General features: G+C 37.3%; 3 protein-coding genes across 3 annotated transcripts; 1 reads left to right on the forward strand and 2 right to left on the reverse strand.

Annotated features, from left to right (window-relative positions):
• The first annotated feature begins 432 nt into the window (after nt 1-432).
• Nucleotides 433-4,421, forward strand: LOC111797117 (probable protein phosphatase 2C 27). The gene is made up of 4 exons (XM_023680022.1): nt 433-1,484; nt 2,036-2,227; nt 2,823-3,028; nt 3,545-4,421. The coding sequence occupies exons 1-4, from the start codon at nt 1,281-1,283 to the stop codon at nt 4,101-4,103; spliced, it is 1,161 nt and encodes a 386-aa protein (XP_023535790.1). The 5' UTR covers nt 433-1,280; the 3' UTR covers nt 4,104-4,421.
• Nucleotides 4,422-5,127: 706 nt separating this feature from the next.
• Nucleotides 5,128-8,527, reverse strand: LOC111797118 (protein canopy-1-like). Its single transcript, XM_023680023.1, has 9 exons — nt 8,330-8,527; nt 7,913-7,939; nt 7,726-7,805; nt 7,147-7,219; nt 6,971-7,025; nt 6,537-6,588; nt 6,409-6,433; nt 6,217-6,308; nt 5,128-5,467 (listed from the first exon to the last, which is right to left on the reverse strand). The coding sequence occupies exons 1-9, from the start codon at nt 8,423-8,425 to the stop codon at nt 5,422-5,424; spliced, it is 546 nt and encodes a 181-aa protein (XP_023535791.1). The 5' UTR covers nt 8,426-8,527; the 3' UTR covers nt 5,128-5,421.
• A 683-nt stretch (nt 8,528-9,210) lies between these two features.
• On the reverse strand, nt 9,211-20,866 carry LOC111797362. Its single transcript, XM_023680351.1, has 17 exons — nt 20,367-20,866; nt 18,585-19,653; nt 17,846-18,064; nt 17,522-17,751; nt 17,192-17,266; nt 14,991-15,101; nt 13,959-14,030; nt 13,755-13,869; nt 13,423-13,491; nt 12,960-13,269; nt 12,755-12,761; nt 12,291-12,530; nt 12,087-12,201; nt 11,755-11,823; nt 11,292-11,601; nt 11,105-11,189; nt 9,211-9,983 (listed from the first exon to the last, which is right to left on the reverse strand). The coding sequence occupies exons 1-17, from the start codon at nt 20,484-20,486 to the stop codon at nt 9,444-9,446; spliced, it is 3,756 nt and encodes a 1,251-aa protein (XP_023536119.1). The 5' UTR covers nt 20,487-20,866; the 3' UTR covers nt 9,211-9,443.
• Between the last annotated feature and the right edge of the window lie 587 nt (nt 20,867-21,453).

Consider the following 21,453-nt stretch of genomic DNA (forward strand, 5'->3'; position numbering starts at 1 on the left):
CTGGGCTTTCGAAGAGCCCAGCCCACCTCGGGATGAGGCGAAACGGGATCGCCGAAAAGCGGAGGGGAATCACTTTCTATCTTAGCCGCAACATCTAGTTTCCTCCAATGGGAGAGTGCCACGTGTAGAGACGAGGATCTAGGGTCTTTGGTGGCCGTCAACGGACCCACGGAAGCGCTTTAGACTCCTAAACGACAAGACAGCGGGATAGCGCTGGACCGTCCGTTTGCTAGCTATGAGATCCAACGGCTGGGTGGTCTGGCGGCACCGATCCACAAATTTCACCCAAGGTCATGGGTCACCCACAAAACCAACCAATAATAACTGATCACGTGTCGTTATTCGCGCACCCAACTGACAGCTACGAGATCCACCGGATAACCTGGAATCGCCGGTCGCCAACCAAATACATACAAGTTAGTTCCCTCTTTTTTCTCCCTTTCACATTCATTTTCTTCGCTCCAAAAGCCTCCTCAAAGATTCTGCTCGTCTTCCTCACATTTTCTCCTCTTTAGGGTTTCGGTTCTCTTCTATTTTCCGACCACCAACACAATACTCAAAGCTTCTCAATCACGCTCCTCCTCGTGAGAAATCTCCTACTTTTCTAACGGATTCTTCTGGAAATTTATCTATTTCGTTTCTTTTTTGCTCGCATCTCTATGAGACTTCTGGGGCATTTTGATAAGTTATGCGGCTTGGTTTGCTTTGTGGCCTCATAAAGCTTCTGTCGATTTAAGTAATACATATAAAGCCAGTTTTCCACTTTCCTTTATTCGACAGCTTTTGGAGGATTGTGATTTCGTCCAGCAATTTTCCCGGGTTTTACTTATTCCACACCATTTTAATAATTGGCTTAGTAGATCCGATATTTCCCATCAGACGCAAGTGAAGGTCGCCAAATTTTGCGCTTGTTTACTGGCTTTCTTCTCCGTATTTCATAGTTCGATCTGCAGTTTGATCTGGGTATCTTTGTGTTGCTGATTTCCAGTTATCGTGTATTGAAGATTTGGATTTGAGTCTGCGACTTTCTATTAATTTGTTGAAGTTGAGGTGGAGTGATTTTCTTCGACTTATTGGTTTATCTCTGCCCCATACCCTGGCCGACACCGCTAGAACTTGCAATTATTGAATACTTTTGATTGGTCAGCAGAGGCTATTTTCCGAGCTTTAAATTTGTTGATATCTAGGAATTGATTCTTCACAAGGGCGCTGTTTGTAGTTCTTCTGGGATAAGGGTCAAAATCGGACTTCATAGATAAATTTATGTCTTTGGCAGAAATATGGCCACGGGTTTAGATTTTTCACCTCCCTTCACCCTACTGGAAGGCGGCGGATACAATAAGGACAATGTATCAGCCACAGATGACGAAAGTTCTGATAGCTTTAATAGTTTGAAACAGATGACCAGTGGGAAGCCTCCCCGACACCTCTCAGTAATGCGGCATAGTGTGAGCTCCATAAAGCTCCTTGGTCAAGCTGACTTGGTGAGTAAAATCATTTTTTTTACATTTTAGATTTTTTGGAGATGCAGATTACTGCTTTTTTAATATTATCTTGTATAACGTCCTTCCAATTTCATGGGATGGTTTGATGGTTGTCCGTTGAGATATAGTATAGTGTATATATAAGTCTGCCTCAATGACGTTACGGGCATTAAGTTCTGGTTGCTTCCTTTTCCTTTTAATACTAGTAGCATGACTGTTATTCAAAACATGCATCATTGACATATTGCTTTCAGGACAGCTTGAAGTCTGAAAGACTTTTTGTGTTCCCATCAGACCTCTATTCTAGCACTTTATTGGTCTATTACCTGCGTCTAGTTGCAATTATAGGAGGGCAGAGGTTGGGGTGGCCTAGCTTGTTTTTTCAGAAATATCTGTACTTGGTAGTTCTTGTTCTATTGTGATCAGTACTTCTACTGGTCTTGTATCTATTTTTAGTTTCTAGTGTAATTATAACTTTTTATTCATTTATTTTTGTTGTTAATTTTGGGAAAGCTATGAAGCATCTAATTATGTGCCCATAAACTCTCCAGAGCTTGGATGCAGAAACTCTTGGGAATAAGTCGCCTGATGGGAAAACAGGATTCTTACCTGTCTTGAGATCGGGTAGCTGTTCAGAAAAAGGACCTAAGCAGTACATGGAAGACGAACACATATGCATAGATGATCTTGTTGAACATATCCATGCTTGTGCAGATTTCACTTCTCCTGGAGCGTTCTATGGTGTGAGTATCACTGTAACGTTGTAGGAGTATCACTTTTCACCTTCATTCAACTGCCTCTTACATTCCATCCATGTGATTCTTTTAGAAAGATTTAAATGTTGGCTTCCAATAATTCTGTTAGTAGTGGTAAACTCACCCTCTTTAGAAGATGATATTGTTAAAACACAGTGGCTGAATCAAAGATTTAAAAAGTTTGCATTGGTTCCACAGGACAGATAGGCGCAGGCACACATAATTGTGGTTCTGTTTGCTGCGGTTGGCCTGAGTTGGCAAATTGATTTTTTCTACATCACGTGCTCAATGCACCAGAATAATAGTCTCTCTATCACAAGTGACATTTAGTTACCAATAATCACCATATTTTCCTGGTTTTGTAATGCGACATTTGTCTTAGTCACCACCATATTTTTCATTTTTCTCTCGGTTTCCATAAAATCCTTTCCAATTTCTTCCCTTTGCATTTCTGGCAGTATTCTCATAAATCTAATGTGAACAGGGTTATTGGCCACTTCGTTAATTAGCTTCTCTGTATCAGAAAGTGATTCTCTTGGATATTCTCTTTAACGTTGTATTTGGTGGAATTATTGTGTTGCAGGTATTTGATGGCCATGGGGGTACAGATGCCGCTGCTTTTGTTAGAAAGAACATCCTCAGATTCATTGTGGAGGACTCCTGTTTTCCAATTAGTGTAGAGAAGGCAATTAAGAGTGCCTTTTTGAAAGCTGATTATGCTTTTGCTGATGCTAGTTCTCTGGATATCTCCTCTGGCACTACTGCCCTAACTGCTTTCATTTTTGGAAGGTACAGATCTCAAATTATTTTTGGAGTCGTGTGTGTGTACAAAGTTTATCAGAAAGTTTTCTTGGGATTCAGAATTCTAGCAATAAATTACATAAATTATGTGTTTTTGAGTCTACAAACTAGTGGAAAAGTATTTAAGGGGTTATTTCTCAGGATTTCTCTAAGCCCGTGAGGTTATGAATATGATGATTAAGTGCCCCACGTCTCTACATCCATAATTGTTGAAAAATCGTATGTCTACAATTTGTAACAAGCGTTAGTTCGCATGCTAGATTAATATTTGCAAGCAGGAGCATTGATATGCGTAGCCACTTGTTTTGATTAGCCCACTTCATTTTGTCAGTGAATCATTCAAATATAGTGCAAGTTTCTTGGTCTAACATTCGTTCTTCATACACTGAATGCTTATCTGACCAGTTATCCTGAGAAATGTGTCAATGTTAATTTACATTTTCAGTATGTTGTATTCAGAATCATTGTCCAATCATTTCTGACTTCTAATTTTCTTCACTACAGAACAATGATTATTGCGAATGCTGGGGATTGTCGTGCTGTTCTGGGTAGGAGGGGCAAGGCTATTGAGGTGTCGAAGGATCACAAGCCCAACTGTGCATCTGAAAAACTCAGAATTGAGAAGCTTGGTGGGGTGATATATGATGGCTATCTCAATGGCCAGTTATCTGTTGCGCGTGCTATAGGAGATTGGCACATGAAAGGTGCCAAGGGGTCTGCTAGCCCACTGAGTGCCGAGCCAGAGCTGCAGGAATTGAATCTGACGGAGGAAGATGAATTTCTAATAATGGGGTGCGATGGGCTTTGGGATGTTATGAGCAGTCAGTATGCTATTACAATGGCAAGGAAAGAGCTAATGCTACACAACGATCCAGAAAGATGTTCAAGAGAGCTGGTAAGGGAGGCGCTAAAGCGCAATACGTGCGATAATTTAACTGTTATTGTGGTCTGTTTTTCCACTGATCCGCCCCCTCGGATAGAAATACCTCCAACTCGAGTAAGGAGAAGCATATCATTAGAAGGGCTGAATTTGTTGAAAGGTGTACTGGACTGCAATTCATGATTTTAAAGGGAAAGAGATGTGAGAGTTGGTGTATATATAACATTGGTTTAGCAGACTGGGCTACGGTTTCTCCACCAGAGCTGCCTATGCCCCTTATCTATTTGGCATTGGATGCTCATATGCTTTAACGACGAAAATAAAGAGTCATATCAGATTCTTTTTTTCTTCCCCCTTGTTTTTCTGTTCCTTTCGTTGTAATGTGTTTTCGAACTCTATGCGTGTACAGATCAATGTTGTAACAGTTGGTAACCCTAATATTCATTTGTTTTCTTATCTCTGCGTTTCTATGAAGCTGGTGAGAATTTTCGGAGGCATCAATTGGGTGCAACCAGAATCTTCTTTTGACTATCTTTGTAAGAGCTACTTTTGTTCCTTGCTTCAAGTGTCTTTAAATTTTTTGGGCTTAAAAAAACTGCTATTTAATGTACAAGCAAGCTGATATATCATAACTTTTTTACCCTAAGAGGCAAGAGCAATTGACAAAAGGGACCATCTAGAAAGGTACATGTACACAATAATCTTATATTGCTGATTCCACAATGAATAACAATAAAACCATAATAATAATGCGAATTTATTGCTAATAATAACAAACATTTTCATCTCCACTTTAGTATTGCAAAAATAGAAATTCTCTTTTAGGAACATCGCGCGCAACAACTGACTTGAGCACAGACCAGACATATGAAATATCAAATGTGGGCGATGTGTGTGCATTACCACACCAGACAAGATAACGAATCAGAGGGGAAAAAAAAAAAAAAAAAATTTAAAAAAGAGAATTTCTTCGGACGCATTAGGTTGGTCATTATATCACCCTTCATAAGCATTATTTCCTGGTAATCATAAAGAGAAATGTCATGCCGAAGGACTGGACTGCGTCATCACATAATTTCAAGCATCTAGCTTATGAATTCTGAGCAAAGAGCACTTGAATAACTAAGTCGCCAGATCGTCATTTTTCACCTAATCTTTCAGAGTATGAAAAACATGCAGACAATCCCATCAACAGTACACAAATGGCTGGCATGTGAATTACGAGGTTATGCCTTTATTATAAATGGTTAGTTTTACTTTCGGATCGTTTAGCTTAATGAAGCCTACCTCGAGTCCCTAAGCTTTACTACACAAAACATCAATCTGAAGCTTTTAAGTCAGCATCACCCCATCCTCTGAGTCTTCTATCAAAATTAAAAATTGAAAGTGCAATCAAAGTTTTAACTGTCATACAAGAAAATAAGCGTGTAGCACATATCTCCTGATTTGAAAACAAGCTAACTGTTGCATGGTTTATAGCTCCTCTCTCAAACCTATCTTTTCATAGCTCCCCATCTGCTTCCTCATCATCGTCATTCAGCTGAACACTGCTTTACACAAACAAGGTGGCAACTGTTTATTACGTATTGAAACTATAAGATTTCACAAATCTGCCAAAATGGTCAAATGACGAAAAGGGAAACGTAATCTAAAACAGTGGCTATGGTTTTCGTCTCTATCACAAATAGGAACCGCCATCTAGACACTGAGGTAGGTTAAATTCATAGGTCACTGTTATATAAAAAGTACTTTAGGTTAAATATTATTATTTTAGATGTTCTAAAAATAACGCTTGTTCTGCTGTCTAAATCCACCAATACTTATTTTGAAATCAATAATCGAAAGAGGTAGTTAAAGCCCCCTTTGATAAACATTTAGTTTTAGGTTTTTTGAACACTAAGCTTATAAACTCACTTTCACCTATTAGTTCATTTATTTTGTTATCCACTTTCTACCATCGTTTTCAAAAACCAAGCTAGGTCTTGAAAACTAGAAAGGGAACAAACCAAGCTAGGCCTTAGAATTCAAATATTTCTTTTAAGAAATGTGAAAACCATAGTATTGAAATTAAGAGGGAACAAACATAAATTTAAAAAACAGAACTAAAAACAAATTCATTATCCAATAGACCTAAGAGAACTATTTTGATGGAGCAGTTAAGTACTACAATAACTAATTCTATAATCAGTGCAGAATGAACATTTTCATCACAAGATCAACTTCATAGTCAAATTAACACTTGAAATTGATATAAAAGCACTTTTCAGAGGTTCACGAACAGCAAATTAAGAGTTACCTCGCCTTGCTGCAATGCCTGCTCAAATCATGGCATAGTACTTTGCTAACAGCACCTGGTCTGACAGATCCTTTCTTAATCAACTCTGCCAACTGCAGGTTCATCAATATCAAGAAATTGCTTAGATCTGTTGAGAGGGGAAAAAGAAATAAAAGAAAAAGAAATTATTCATAGGCAAACATGTCAACTTACATCATCTTCTGTTTCCTCTAATAATCTGTTTCGATAATAAACAACAACATTAGATTGGGAAAATCATAAATCTAAATGAACCAGCTTAATTATAATCGCTGAATAATCATCACAAAATACAGTCTCACCTCCCACAATAAGTTGATATATCTTTTGAATAAGCCCGAGCTTCTTGTTTATCTGTTACAATGAAAGCAAATAAATGTTTGCATTATAACAAACAAGCAAAAATAATTTCATATGCAAACGCAGCAAGCTATAAATATCAGTCATCTACAAGAAAGTGAATTTGGAGCATGACCAAGATCTAAATAAATTCAGTCCAGGCCACTTGTGATTCTTGTTATGCATCAAGTGCACGATAGTTAGCTATCAAACATTCAACAACTGGCGTAAAAGTTTCAAGTGTCAATTTCAGTAGCCAAAACACACACACACAACAACAACAATAACAAAAGTAACAAATAAACAAATAAACAAACAACAAAAACAAAAACAAAAGAAACATAGGTTTATTGAGTAGGAACTCATTGAAAAATAGAAGCTCAAATTTGCCACAAACTTGTCAAGTTGTCCCAGTCATCCACTTTGATCCACTGTTTTCCAGTTGAATCTGTCTGCACCAAGAACAGATGAAACAATTATCTCACAAAATAAGCCCCCCGACTGTCAGAAATTAACCAATCTTCTAGAGTCCAATCCAACTAAGATCAAATAGTTAATTTCAAAGAGAAGTACCTTCTCGATAGTGTAATCTTGCATCTTTTCACAAAGCCCGTCCAGGAGTTCAACAACTCTTAGCTCACTGACCCTGCAGAAATTTAAGCTTACAATTTACAAATATGAAAACTGTAACTAAGAATAATCAGTTTTAATAACCTTTAACACGTAAAGAGTTCTTTAATATTTACCACATTAAAATCATAAATTGAACTATACGTCTGTATCTCAACAATAAAGTAAGACTTCAAAATAATTCAAGCAATTAAAATCAGAACTATTGCGACTCTTTATCCGGTAATGAAATTGTACAAGAAAATTTTGCTTCATATTAATAACAGTCTCTGTTCTGCGTAATTGATACTGCGCGACTATTTGGAATTTTAACAGTATCGATATCACCTTCTTCATTTACCGGCCTTTCTACAAGCTACTCTTCCCCCCATAGATGTCGGCCCAACATATATTACTACTGAACTATTTAAACAGTTCATCAATCCATTATCACCACTGCATTTTGTTACATATTAATAAGAAATGTTCTAAACGCGCCAAGGGAAAAAGAGCAGCCTGAAAATCGGGAGGTTGGTGTTTTACCTGTAGTCAATCACCTTCCCCTTACGCTGACCTTTAGAATCCAACCGATGTCTCATATCTAAATGATTCCTCGGTTTTTCCTAGTTAAACATGTAATTACTTTTTGGTTATTGGAGCCCCACTATAACACTTAGAAACCGTCTAAAACTGTGGTTGAATTTTTCTATAGAAAGGAACATCGCCTTACATTGGAAAGTCCACGTTCTATCTCTTCCTGCGAACAATAATTACGGAAGTTAGGTCCCCTTTCGTATATCTACTAGTTAGCATTAGCGATGCTAAGCGGGATTACGACCAATTCAGCATTAGCAAGAGAAATTACTTAAACATCCAATAAGAAAATGAAGTTATCCACCAAAGAAAAGGAACACATACAACTAAGTTGAAACCAAACTATAAGACAATGCAACAGAGAAGGATGACTAGAAAGTAAAAACCAATCCAAAAACAGTAAAAGACAGTGATCAGATTCAGGCACGCGCCACATAAAAATATGCAAAACGATGAAGGACTTTCCCGATTCGGAGACCAAACAAAAAAGAAAAAAGACAACAACAAAAATAATCCAAAGGGGAACAGAGAATTGTTAAGAACAAGAACTTACGGCAACGGCATTGCAAGCGGCGCATTTGTCATCAATGCAATTGACAACACCGAAGTAGATCACCATTAACAATAGAACCCACGCGTTGGATTTCATCGTCGTTTACGCTTGGTCCGATCCAAGTCCTGATTTTCACCTCTCTCCGATCTCCTCCAGAGCTTCTCCAAACATTTGCTAATCTGAAATGACAACAAAACGAAGCAAGAAAATGGCGGTCTCCTTGACGAATCTATGGGCTTGACTCAAGAAGTACAGGCCCGAGTCTAAATTGCAGTCTTCCACTTACAGGCCTTCAGCCCATTGAGGTCCAAATAGTGCCCATAATGGGACTCGGATAATGGCCCATCGATAGAAGTATTGCAATTATCCCCAACTTTTCAGGCGATGGTCATCGATCTCTACGTCATCCAAACTCTAATTCTAACGCAAATTTACATTTTTGGTGCACCATGCCATTGTATTGATCTCTACCTGAGGCAGGCGATGGTTATTTATATTTCACTTTTTTACAAAACAAATTGACACGGTTGTTGTGCTTCTGACATGGTCGTAATTGAGAAGGTATCAGAGCGATTGGATAATAGGATTCACCTTGAAGACGAATAGACGAAATAATGGATATAAGCTATCCTTAACTCAATTTGTTCTTTAGAGTTGGGAGCAGAAATGGATTTGAAAGAATTTCAGAGTTGCTTTGCTGGTTACATCTTCAAAATATTGTCTTTCATAACAAATGCAAGGAATATTTCGCCAATTTGGCTTCTGTTTACAACAGCTAGAATAACTCATCAATCTGCCTTTCTTAAGTATCATCTATTCGAGGCAACATATTGTGGGCGTGCAAATGCATGCGCGATCTTGCATCTAACTTGCCCCCAAAAGAGAACCAAGAGAAGCGTGTTTTCTTTTTCAAAGCATGTCATCAACATAGACAATGTCTGAAATAAATACATAAACCACCACCACAACATACAAAAATATGACCATCCAGCTCATGTTCTTCCAAGCCATAAAAGCAGATAAAATGGCACACGGCTAATTATAATGAACAAGTCAAAGTGGGGGAAAACAAGAGAATCGATTCAAATGTAAACTCAAACAGGATCTCTGATGCTTAAAAAGCTCTCCAATTGTCGGAGCTTTTCTTCGGACTTTGACTCTCTGATGAGACTTTAAACGGGCCAGAGGTACCAAATGGATCTGTATCATCAAAAGAGAAGGCGCCATGGCCGTGGCCAAAATCTCTGGAGCTGTCAATGGAGTCAAACCTGGCGTGCCTCTGGTTACTCTGGCCGAAGTCCATGCTACTACTCATAGAATCAAACCTTGAGAACTTCTCTTGATTGTGGCCAAAATCTCGAGAACTGCTTATTGAATCGAACCTCGTGAACTTCTCACGTTGCGGAGAAAAGCTGCCATCCTGCATGCTGAAAGAATCAAACCTGGAGGAATGGTCAAAGAAGTGATCCCCCACATCGCTGTAACGAGGGGAAGAGTTGCCGAATCTAGAGAGGGGAGTGGGAGGGACAGAATCATCAAAAAATGGGCTTTTTCTCTGAAAGAAGCTATCTGCATTCGGGGATCCTGTTTTGACGGAGCTAGTATCAAAATCACTGTTTCCAAAGAAATCTCTGTGCTTTTCAGAGTCTGGCTCCTGTGTGATCGCATCAAATAAAAAGAGAGAAGTAAGTGTTTTGTGGCATGGCTGAAATCCCATATGCAATCAACTTGACACTGGAATTGGAGAGAACATCATGGACAACCATGATCTCAAATTGAGCAATAACAGAACTACGTGTAAAATCAGCAACCCAGACACTCGGCAGGTTAAAAGCATCCGTCATAATGACTCTTCTGCATGTAACCTTTACAATTAAATCAGTACGTTCCCCATTATAAATTTTCTAAAGCCAAACTGGCAATCTCATCCCGACTAGATGGAGGAAAGTACAATTAACACTCGAGTTATTTTCAATGACTATCTACCAATCAACTATTGATCGAAAGTTCATCTACCAGGATTAAACATCTAAAATTCTTCAGCAACATAACTTATCAGATAACTGTCTATTTTGAACAATATCCCATCATCTTAGAAATTACCACCCAGGATGCAGAATGAGTCCTAAAAACAGATCTAACATGGCTATACTTCGGTGCCCACAGCACCCTTAATTTTGGAAGGGGAGGACCAGTAGGCATATCTCTACCACAATTTACCTTTTAAAATGAAAAAAAGCTGAACTACTTCTAAGTCATACCATGTTCCACATCATTGCTTTTACTAAATTGAAATACAAGGGCATGCATGCAATTCTCGGAGAACAGATGGGAACATGAAAAGACCAAGAGCATGTTCATGAACAAATTTTATTCTCTCCGTCTCCCTCTCTCTCTCTCTCTCTCTCTTTTTTTACTTAGGCATTCAAGCTTCAAGAGGTCTCCTCTGGAAAATTATAGCCAATGAGACAATTTTTGCTATTTATCCTTCTTACACGCTTAAAAAAGAAGACTCTCTCTATAAATCGTTGAATGATGTTTTAAGTTTTCATAATGTTCATCAGTGAAATATTTTAATATATGAAACAAACTGTAAACAGAAATAAAAATACTATATCCACAGTACTTTCAAATGCAAGAGAGAAAAAATCTTTAATGATTATACTCGAGATCTTTTTCTTTTGAAAAAAATAGTTTTCTATAATAAACCCAAATAGAACTCTAGATCTACCAAACCCAGAAAGGCAACATAAAAAATCTAATTTTCAAGCTCACCTTGGTATTAACTGGTTTTATTCCCCAAACTGAGTCCACATCATCATTATTGTCAAATGCGCCCCAAGCGGACTCATTAAAACTTCTGAGGCCATAAAAAAAACATAGAACCAAAAAATAAATAAGACCAATGAATGGAAGAGCTGCATGAAGTTACAAGTATAAAAAAATATGAGTTCGTTATTACCTATATGCTTCCGGACTCTTTTCATAACCTGCATCTGAAAATTCATGAGAAGGGCTTTCGAGAGATGTCTTTGCAGCAGGACTGCCATATGGACTTTTAGCTAATTCATCTTCACTGTGACTATACACAGAATCACTCTCAAGGCCATGATTGATGGTACTCAAGGAGTTCCCTGTTTTCTCATTGGCATTTGACGATGAATCAGGAGTCGAATTATAATCTGCTAGACCCTTTTCTCCCTGACTTTCTGACATTTTTGGTTTTGAGGCAGAAACACCTTTTGTATCGAAGTTAAGATCATTGGAAAATCCTGAAAGGTATATTAATTAACTGATATCAACAAAACATATGATGTATTTCCATCAAATTACCAGTCAAAGTATGCCGGCAATGAATTGAGACCAAAAACTGCAACATTGCAAGTGCAGAGAAGCAAATAACTTGTCAAGAACCACTTGTATACCTTCATCTTCAAATTTATCCCATTCTTCATCCCAAATAGCTGCATCATCCGGAATTCCAGGTTGCCAACCTAACAAATCCATCATGAAAAGTGTCATTAATGGAAACCAAATACATCAAGTCACTTCAGACGTGAACGGATCATATCATGCCACAAATGATGTACAATCTGTACAGGAACAAAATGTACCAAACATTTCGTAGACAACTTTTAAAAAAAAAAATAATAATAAAGAGAAGATCCTTGAAAGGAAGTGATATGATTAAAAGAAATATTGGAATCTAGATAGAAGATGCAAAAGTACAAATCCCAGGCTAATGTGAGGCTAATACCTACTGGAAGCTCGATTATAGCAGCCGATTTAACATCAAATCCATGTTTCTTACAACGTTCAGTTAAAGCCTTTATGAGCTCCTCAATATCAGATTGTATTCGATCAGCTCGGACCTGAAGAGGCAGAAAAGAATCAGTGTCGGACAACTGCACAGGATAGCCGTTGGCAAACTGAAGCACGCAGCTATCTAGAAAAATCAGACCTGGAGGATACCATCAGCACTTCCTCCTTGTTCTATATTAATAATTGCTTGATGCAACTCTGTCTTCCTTTCCTGGAAGAATGTCAAATAATAGGGGAATGTAAAACCACAAATGAAACAATAAAACTCTAATGCGGCTAAGGTCAAGATTTGTTTCCTGAAGGGTAAGCATATGGCCATGTGGCTTAAAATGATCATTTTCCCCAGCCTGCATCTTTTCTGGTTATCAAGCAATGTAAACTTTTATGATTTTCTTTCATTGATTAGATGCACGTGCACCCAATAAACTCTCCCTAAAAAAAAGTTGCATATTGTAAACTCAAACTTCATGAAATTTGTGTATTTAATTAAGTTCGGTTAACATGCCTATAAATGAATAATATTGATTGATTGTATGCGCTAACTTTTTGTATTAAGTCCATTTAAATGCATCATATGTACTTCCTTATTTTCCGCAAAATCACATATACACTAACATAGACAAAATATCCTTATATCAAGAATATCCTTATATCAAGAATTGATAAATAAAGGAACTTGAAATAATATGAGGTAAAAAAATATCCTTATATCAAGAATTGATAAATAAAGGAACTTGAAAANATAAGACCAATGAATGGAAGAGCTGCATGAAGTTACAAGTATAAAAAAATATGAGTTCGTTATTACCTATATGCTTCCGGACTCTTTTCATAACCTGCATCTGAAAATTCATGAGAAGGGCTTTCGAGAGATGTCTTTGCAGCAGGACTGCCATATGGACTTTTAGCTAATTCATCTTCACTGTGACTATACACAGAATCACTCTCAAGGCCATGATTGATGGTACTCAAGGAGTTCCCTGTTTTCTCATTGGCATTTGACGATGAATCAGGAGTCGAATTATAATCTGCTAGACCCTTTTCTCCCTGACTTTCTGACATTTTTGGTTTTGAGGCAGAAACACCTTTTGTATCGAAGTTAAGATCATTGGAAAATCCTGAAAGGTATATTAATTAACTGATATCAACAAAACATATGATGTATTTCCATCAAATTACCAGTCAAAGTATGCCGGCAATGAATTGAGACCAAAAACTGCAACATTGCAAGTGCAGAGAAGCAAATAACTTGTCAAGAACCACTTGTATACCTTCATCTTCAAATTTATCCCATTCTTCATCCCAAATAGCTGCATCATCCGGAATTCCAGGTTGCCAACCTAACAAATCCATCATGAAAAGTGTCATTAATGGAAACCAAATACATCAAGTCACTTCAGACGTGAACGGATCATATCATGCCACAAATGATGTACAATCTGTACAGGAACAAAATGTACCAAACATTTCGTAGACAACTTTTAAAAAAAAAAATAATAATAAAGAGAAGATCCTTGAAAGGAAGTGATATGATTAAAAGAAATATTGGAATCTAGATAGAAGATGCAAAAGTACAAATCCCAGGCTAATGTGAGGCTAATACCTACTGGAAGCTCGATTATAGCAGCCGATTTAACATCAAATCCATGTTTCTTACAACGTTCAGTTAAAGCCTTTATGAGCTCCTCAATATCAGATTGTATTCGATCAGCTCGGACCTGAAGAGGCAGAAAAGAATCAGTGTCGGACAACTGCACAGGATAGCCGTTGGCAAACTGAAGCACGCAGCTATCTAGAAAAATCAGACCTGGAGGATACCATCAGCACTTCCTCCTTGTTCTATATTAATAATTGCTTGATGCAACTCTGTCTTCCTTTCCTGGAAGAATGTCAAATAATAGGGGAATGTAAAACCACAAATGAAACAATAAAACTCTAATGCGGCTAAGGTCAAGATTTGTTTCCTGAAGGGTAAGCATATGGCCATGTGGCTTAAAATGATCATTTTCCCCAGCCTGCATCTTTTCTGGTTATCAAGCAATGTAAACTTTTATGATTTTCTTTCATTGATTAGATGCACGTGCACCCAATAAACTCTCCCTAAAAAAAAGTTGCATATTGTAAACTCAAACTTCATGAAATTTGTGTATTTAATTAAGTTCGGTTAACATGCCTATAAATGAATAATATTGATTGATTGTATGCGCTAACTTTTTGTATTAAGTCCATTTAAATGCATCATATGTACTTCCTTATTTTCCGCAAAATCACATATACACTAACATAGACAAAATATCCTTATATCAAGAATATCCTTATATCAAGAATTGATAAATAAAGGAACTTGAAATAATATGAGGTAAAAAAATATCCTTATATCAAGAATTGATAAATAAAGGAACTTGAAAACAAAATAAAGTGGCCTCCTTTGACTTGTTTTTTTAATTGTTTACTTTAAGAATGAGAATAATTTAAAAGAGAACTGTAATTTACTTTTAAATAGGACAAACAGTGGTTTATGAATATGGTAAGTGATCCACTGCAGCTATTCTATTAACTACCAATAATATACTGCATTCAAATTCTCATTTTTCATCAATTAAACGATTAGTATCAATGATGAATACTAGCAACTTCCAGTATACCAAGAAAAATAAAAAGAGATAGCTGGATAAGGATAATGAATCAAGATAAAGAAACTTTCTGATTAACCACTGAATATTGACAGCCACGATACAATTAACCAGCCAGCTCTAGTAGATGCAATAAAAAGGTTGGAGAAGAAGCAGATGAATTCAGGTACAAAATCAAAGTACAGTTTTAAGAGGTGGATTTTTACTTGAACATCACGATATTTTGCTTCTTCAATGGTTAACTTAGATGCTATTTCAGCCACTTGCTTGTACTTCTCTTCATATTTCTTTCCTAAGGATTCTGCCTGCAATTTATCCTAAAAGAAAAAGAAAAAGAAAAAGAAAAAGAAAAAAGAAAAAAAAAGAAAAATAATGATAGCAGAAAGGTCAAAGAGTCTGAGTGTGTTGGCTCTTTGTTTGCGCGGTCGCTTGCCGTTCTTCCCTCCAACCCTCTAGGGCATACCACACACCAACACTGCGCCATCTCCATCTCCCAATTCCATGTTTTTCCTCAATTTCCTTCTCAATCTCTCTCTGCTATCGATTCCAGCTCTTCCTTAGCAGCTGCTCTCTCGCGGGCTCACACTCACGGTTTTGTATCTGTACGTTTCTTCTAATCCTTTGGTTTTTTGACCTTTTTGTTACCCTCTCGTGTTGTTTTGTGGGGTTTTAATGTTTTTATCTCGATCTTCCTCTCATTCGTCTCGCTAATTNTCTAGCCACTCTTTTTAAAAAAAAAAAAAAAAAAAATGAATAACCGAGCTTTCATTGAAAAAATGAAAAAAAATACATGGGTGCACAATAATAAAACCCGAAAACAGGAGAAAAAAAGATCTATTAAGTCCAAGTTAGAACTTGAGCACCCTCAATGCGAGTATAAGTCTCCATCTCTGAATCAAGTCATCAATTGGAATCAAGCCCAAATTAGAAGGTCGTATAGAGTATGTTCAAGTGGGATCCTATGGTTGGTTCAACAATTAAAACTCCAAAATAAAAAGAAGCCCATAGCCTAACAGAGCATGCTGTTAATTTGTCTCTGTTCAGGGAGTCAGATTCAAGTTGGAACATGGTAGAGAAATAGAGGTTTGAAAAGACTGATTGACTTCTTGACACAAAACAAAGAGACATCCAGGTGTTGTGGACTCCAGGAAGAATGCCCGGGACCTTAGATTTAGAAGGATCCTCAATGATAGCGAAGCAGTTGAATGGGCAACTTGATGTAGGGGCTGCTTGTAGTTATTGTCTTAAACAAAGAGACTGATATTTGGTTTGTTTGGTTAAGTTGGTTGGTTTACTGTGGGGTTAAACCTAGTTGTTTTACACCTATAAATTGTCCCTTTGGCTATTGTATTTAAATATACGTTTCTTTGGATAAAATCTTGGAGTATTTTTTATACATCACAGCTCTAAAAGATATTTTGATGGGAGTTAAAAACCCATTTCTGATGCTGATGGCAGAACTTGAGCATGAGATAAAACAGGGAGTTTTTTCAGTAAATCAATATATGGTCCCCTCATGAATAATGTGGAGATTATTCCCAGGCCCATTACTAAATTTTTAAGGAGTCCTAAAATACCCAAAAAGTGAAAGGTTTCATCTAAATAGTATTTGTTAGAGTGATAAAACCAGAAAAAACACCCTATCCCTAATGCAACCTCCCTCCGAACTGGCCTATTTTATGCAAAGATTGGATTGAAGATTAGAATCATCTCCCTTTTCATTGCGCTTTCGCACGATATACTTGGCAGACTGATTAATTTTGCTTCGAATGTCAGAGTGCTGCCTCCCTAGCATCATTGACTCATCTTGGTTCAATTGGCTCAATTCAGAAATTCAAGGTCAAAGCCGGAGTTTTGTGGATCAAAAGTCAGTTAGCAATTTTTTGCCAATTTAGTGCAGAAGAAACAAAATTTTCTAAAATATCTGCAGCGATGGATATACGGTCGGACAATATTTTCTTCTAATAAAAAAAATAAATAAAAATCTTCAACGTTCCTGAACTGCAATTTAATTCAATTAATACTGGCAAAGAAAAATGAAGGAAATGACATATCAACATGCTCAAAGTAGTTTTCATTGCACCAAACATGGGAATGTCAAGTGGATTGGGTGGTTCATGACTGTCAGTCATAGATAGGTGCTTAGAAAGGGAGTATTTATTAAATCAAATTTATTCAGAAACTTACATCTTTTAAAATTAAGTGATTAGATCTAGTTGTGAACTCATACAGAGCTAATGACTACTATACAATTAAACCTGCTCTAGCCTATGAGTAACCATTATTGGCACACAATATAAAGAAAAAAAAAATGTGTAAATTTGTAGAAGTAAACTAATACTAGGAATTGCGTATTGAACACATACTATTAAGAAACTGAAAGCAAAGAGCAACAAAGAGTACTTACAATTTCCTGCATCATCGTGCGATAGAATTTAATCTTTTCTTTTGAGTCCAAAATAACATTCGCTGTCTCTCCAACCTATCAAGGATGAAACAAGAAACATTAGAGAGAATAATGCTACATAGCAGGTGAAAACATGTTACCCATGAATTCACGAGGAAAACAAGAAAAGAAAGTATATACTTAACAAGATATAAGGGGAAATTTTAAAAGGAGTAAAAAAATAGAACCCATCAGCAAGCAAGTAATGGAATTCCACATTCACAACAAGAAAAAACTAGGTCCTCTCCAAAGAAAGGTCATGAAAGTTAGCAGATAGATATAAGGAAATACCATTTTCCCAGATGCTGCTGTAGCATCTTGAGCATTTAAACTAGCCGAATTTTGTTGGCCCTTCTCAGAATCGACCAGAAATGAATCCTGCAACACTGAAGCCCTTGATTTCTGCTCATTGGATAGTTTAGCACCATCAACCTTCGAAGCAAGTACATTTGTTGGGGGCCTCAATCCTACAGTTGGTGCCATTGACCGAGCAGTGACCTGAGGTTGCTGCTGTCCAAATCCTAATTTCAACGAAGGAAAGTTAGATAAAAATACAAAAATGAGAGAAAAAGAGGGCAAAAGAAAATAAGCACAACTAACAACTCTGGTAAGTACCAGGACGAGGACCCCAAGCTGCATTCGGATGGACAATGTTAGATTGTCCTGTCATGGACAACAGAGTCTCATCAAACATAAGATTATTTGGAAGCACAGCTGGAAGAGGTCGACCTTCCCTGTAACGTTCCATGAGATATAAAGCAAAACAAAACTCTCTAAGAGAAAGCATGCTGTCATTGTCTTGATCAGATAAGTCCCACACCTGCTTCAAGACCTCTGAGAATATGAAACATGGATCAAGTGTTATAACAAATTAAAAGGATATTCATAAAAGCAAATTTACAAGAGCTTCAGTGAAACAAGGAGAAATTGGGACATGGCATAACTTCATAGGGATTACAGGAAAGTATATGCCAATTTCTTAAGCTAAAACTATCTTCATGGTATTACGTTAGAAAGCAAATATGTTTGCAAATACTCGAATTGTATCTAAATGCACAATATAAAAAGAGTCGTTGAGTAAAAGGCAATGCTAAATCATTTTGTATATCAAGGTGAAAACAACCATAACCTCTAAACTTGCAGCATAACTTTAAACATATTCATTGAGCACATATGTTAATTTCCCCTTTTTTCTGTGTGATACATAAACAGGAGAAACAGGAAACAGGAAACCTCCCTAAATTGCTTGATTGCTGCTTGAAATAAGTAACTTTTGCTTCATCTACTATGTGAGATTACATTCTAGATCTAAAAATTAAAAATTAAAAACTAAAAGAACAAAGGAAGTCTATACCTCTAGGTAATCTCCAACTTAAAAATAGATTCCGTGCCTGCTCACCGGTAATTCTACCATCTCTGTCAGTGTCTACTTCCATAAAAACTTTTGTGTACTTCTGAACATCAGTTGGTTTCATTTTTGGCCAAGTAAGCTGTGTGTTTTCAGAAGTAGAGTTCCTGGCTCCAGTTGTGATCCCAGAAGATATAAGTGGTGATGGACTGGTTGCTCGAACCTCCTTGCTAGGTTCCAATGATGTCTGAGAGAGCTGCAACTGTGAATCAGATATTGGTCTTGAAACAAATGCACTCTGCAATGACTCCATGGAGTTGTGCTTACTTAAAGGCTGGGATACACTGGAACCTGCAACAATCGCTGGTGGACCAGTACCATTATTGGCTGCATTGTTGAGTCCAGAAGATTCTGGTCTAGGTGGAGATGGAGTAACAGAAAACATGTCAGCACCAAATGCCGACTTAGAAGCAAATCCGTTACCAGTAGCAGCTGGTGCTGTATTATTAGGCATAGGCTGTGAAGTCATTAAAGCTGGTGATAACGATGTAGCTGGGGAAGGCACAGAAGGGCTAACTCCCCTAGGCCCAGCAGCAGGGCCACCACCTGGCGTGAGCCAACCATTTGGGTTTGAAAGATTTGAACCCAGTACATTTCCTCCTCCTGAGGATTCAGAAGCAGCAATAACCAGTTGCGTGTTGGAAGCAACACCACCAGGTGTGCCTTGGGGTAACCTCATGGAAGGATTTGGCTGGGCTGAAACATACTGCGGATTCACACCCACGTTTGGAACCCCTTGTCCTCTAAAGCCAAAATTTTGAGGTGCCGTTGGCGCAGGCATACTCATCTGTGGAGGAGATGCAGCAGTCACTGAAATTGATTGAGTGGCAGATACAGCCGAAAGATCAATCTTTGGTGGGGGGATTTTCGCTGCAGCAGGACCATATAGTGCTGCCTTGACAATTTCAGGTGTTAGCTCTCGCTTACTTTGAGCAACAGTTACGAGTCTGAGAGCATTATAAAATTCCAGTCGACCAAGGAAACCTGTTTTTCTCTGATCAGCATGCATCCATATCTGCAAGTAAAGAAGATAACCTAGATTGGCAAAACAATTTCCAGAACGAAAGATTTGTAAGCATGTTAGCATTTCTTATTAAGTGGTGCCAGTAGACAATGGCAACAATTAAAGGCATCATCTTATATATCGTTAGATAGTTATTAGAGGAGGATGAAGTAAGAGGACAAGCCTCTCAACATAATAGCTTCAATAAAGACTATATATACCAGTGGCTGAAACAGAATACAGATACAATACTTTTAAAACTTGTATTGTACAAACAGACTAAATCAGCATCCGTTGGCCACATCAGAAAATTGAAGTGCACAAATGCTGTCAATTCAATCTCATGGGGAAGTCATAAATTTCAATCACAGGTCTAACGATGGAATATGTGACAATTATATCTAAATATTAGATTTCAACGGGTAAAAAATTAAAATTAAACAGGAAAACCTCAAGGAAAAACTTTAGATAGGAAATTAAACCCCAGAACTTTCCTAGAAGATACTGGTAGCCACCTAATTCACAAACGCACTCTTCCACGAGGCGAAGACACTCATTTTTTTTTAACCGAGAAACAAAGTAATGCTGTGAAAAAATAACAATTTATGGATTTCGAATTCGCAACCTAGTACAGGTACATGAACGCCGTTGATCTAAGATAAATAACCCATGCGAAATCCGAATAAGAAAGAGTGAGAGAGGGAGTATAGAGCGGAAAAGGGAACCTGCGCCAGAACATTTTTAGGCAAATTGGAGCCCTGAAAGAAAGCGACAGCTTCAGCTCCACTAATCCTTCCATCACCATCCAAATCGGCTCTCCGAAAGAAAGCGTCGAACTGATCCATATCAGTCCACCCTGGATTGGATCCCGCCGGTAGCACACACAAAAACACAGAAGATCAAACTTCCTTCCGACAATTCTCGTAGGCAGAAACGAAACTATGATCCCACTCGAGCATAGACAATCCAATCACAACAGTTGAGAACAAACGCAGGCAAGTAAGGAGATGCTAGGTCTATGCAGAAATTGTAGTGTTAGTGGAGAGATGAGCGCACAGATGAGCTGTGGTCTGAAGCATTGGATCGAGGGAGAGTGGAAAGGTGGGAAAAGGAAAGAAGCCGCCAATATACCGAACAAGAAAAAGGAAGGAAAATGAAGGAAAATGAAGGAAAATTCAGGTAACGAGAACCATTTCTACAGAGAAAATTCCCCTCTTAATCTCGCTGCCTTAGTGACCAGAAATAACATCCTTTACTTTTCTTAATTTATATGAAATTAAAGGATAATAATTTTTTAATACGAGAGACCTACATTTTCTTTTGACTAAATTAATAATAATGTCATTTAAAAAAAAAAAAATCTTAACAAAATGAAAACAATTAACACTTTATTTTAAAAATACCACTTTTTTAATAAAATAAAAAAATTACATTTTCGATTAGTACCACGTCTAAATAAATACTCGTGGTATTTTAGAAGTAATATTAATGAACGTTAATTTTTAGTAATTGTCGGTAATAAAGTTTTAAAACTTTTTTTTATAAAGAATATTACCGTCACTTGAAACGTTTTAAAGTTTTAAGGGTCTATCTGAAATTAAGAGGGGATTTTTGGAAACAATATAGCTTCCATTTAAAACAAACTTGATTTTCTTATTAACCATTTATCAAAATTATTTAATGGTTTATATGGTTATCAGACACTATTGGCAGCATATTAACCATTTATCAAAATTATTTAATGATTTATATGGTTATCAGACACTATTGGCACCATTCTCAAGCATGCTGGACAATCTATAAATGCTTGTT

This window comes from Cucurbita pepo, chromosome LG06, assembly GCF_002806865.2.
Source record: "Cucurbita pepo subsp. pepo cultivar mu-cu-16 chromosome LG06, ASM280686v2, whole genome shotgun sequence".
In the NCBI taxonomy this organism is placed as follows: Eukaryota; Viridiplantae; Streptophyta; class Magnoliopsida; order Cucurbitales; family Cucurbitaceae; genus Cucurbita; species Cucurbita pepo.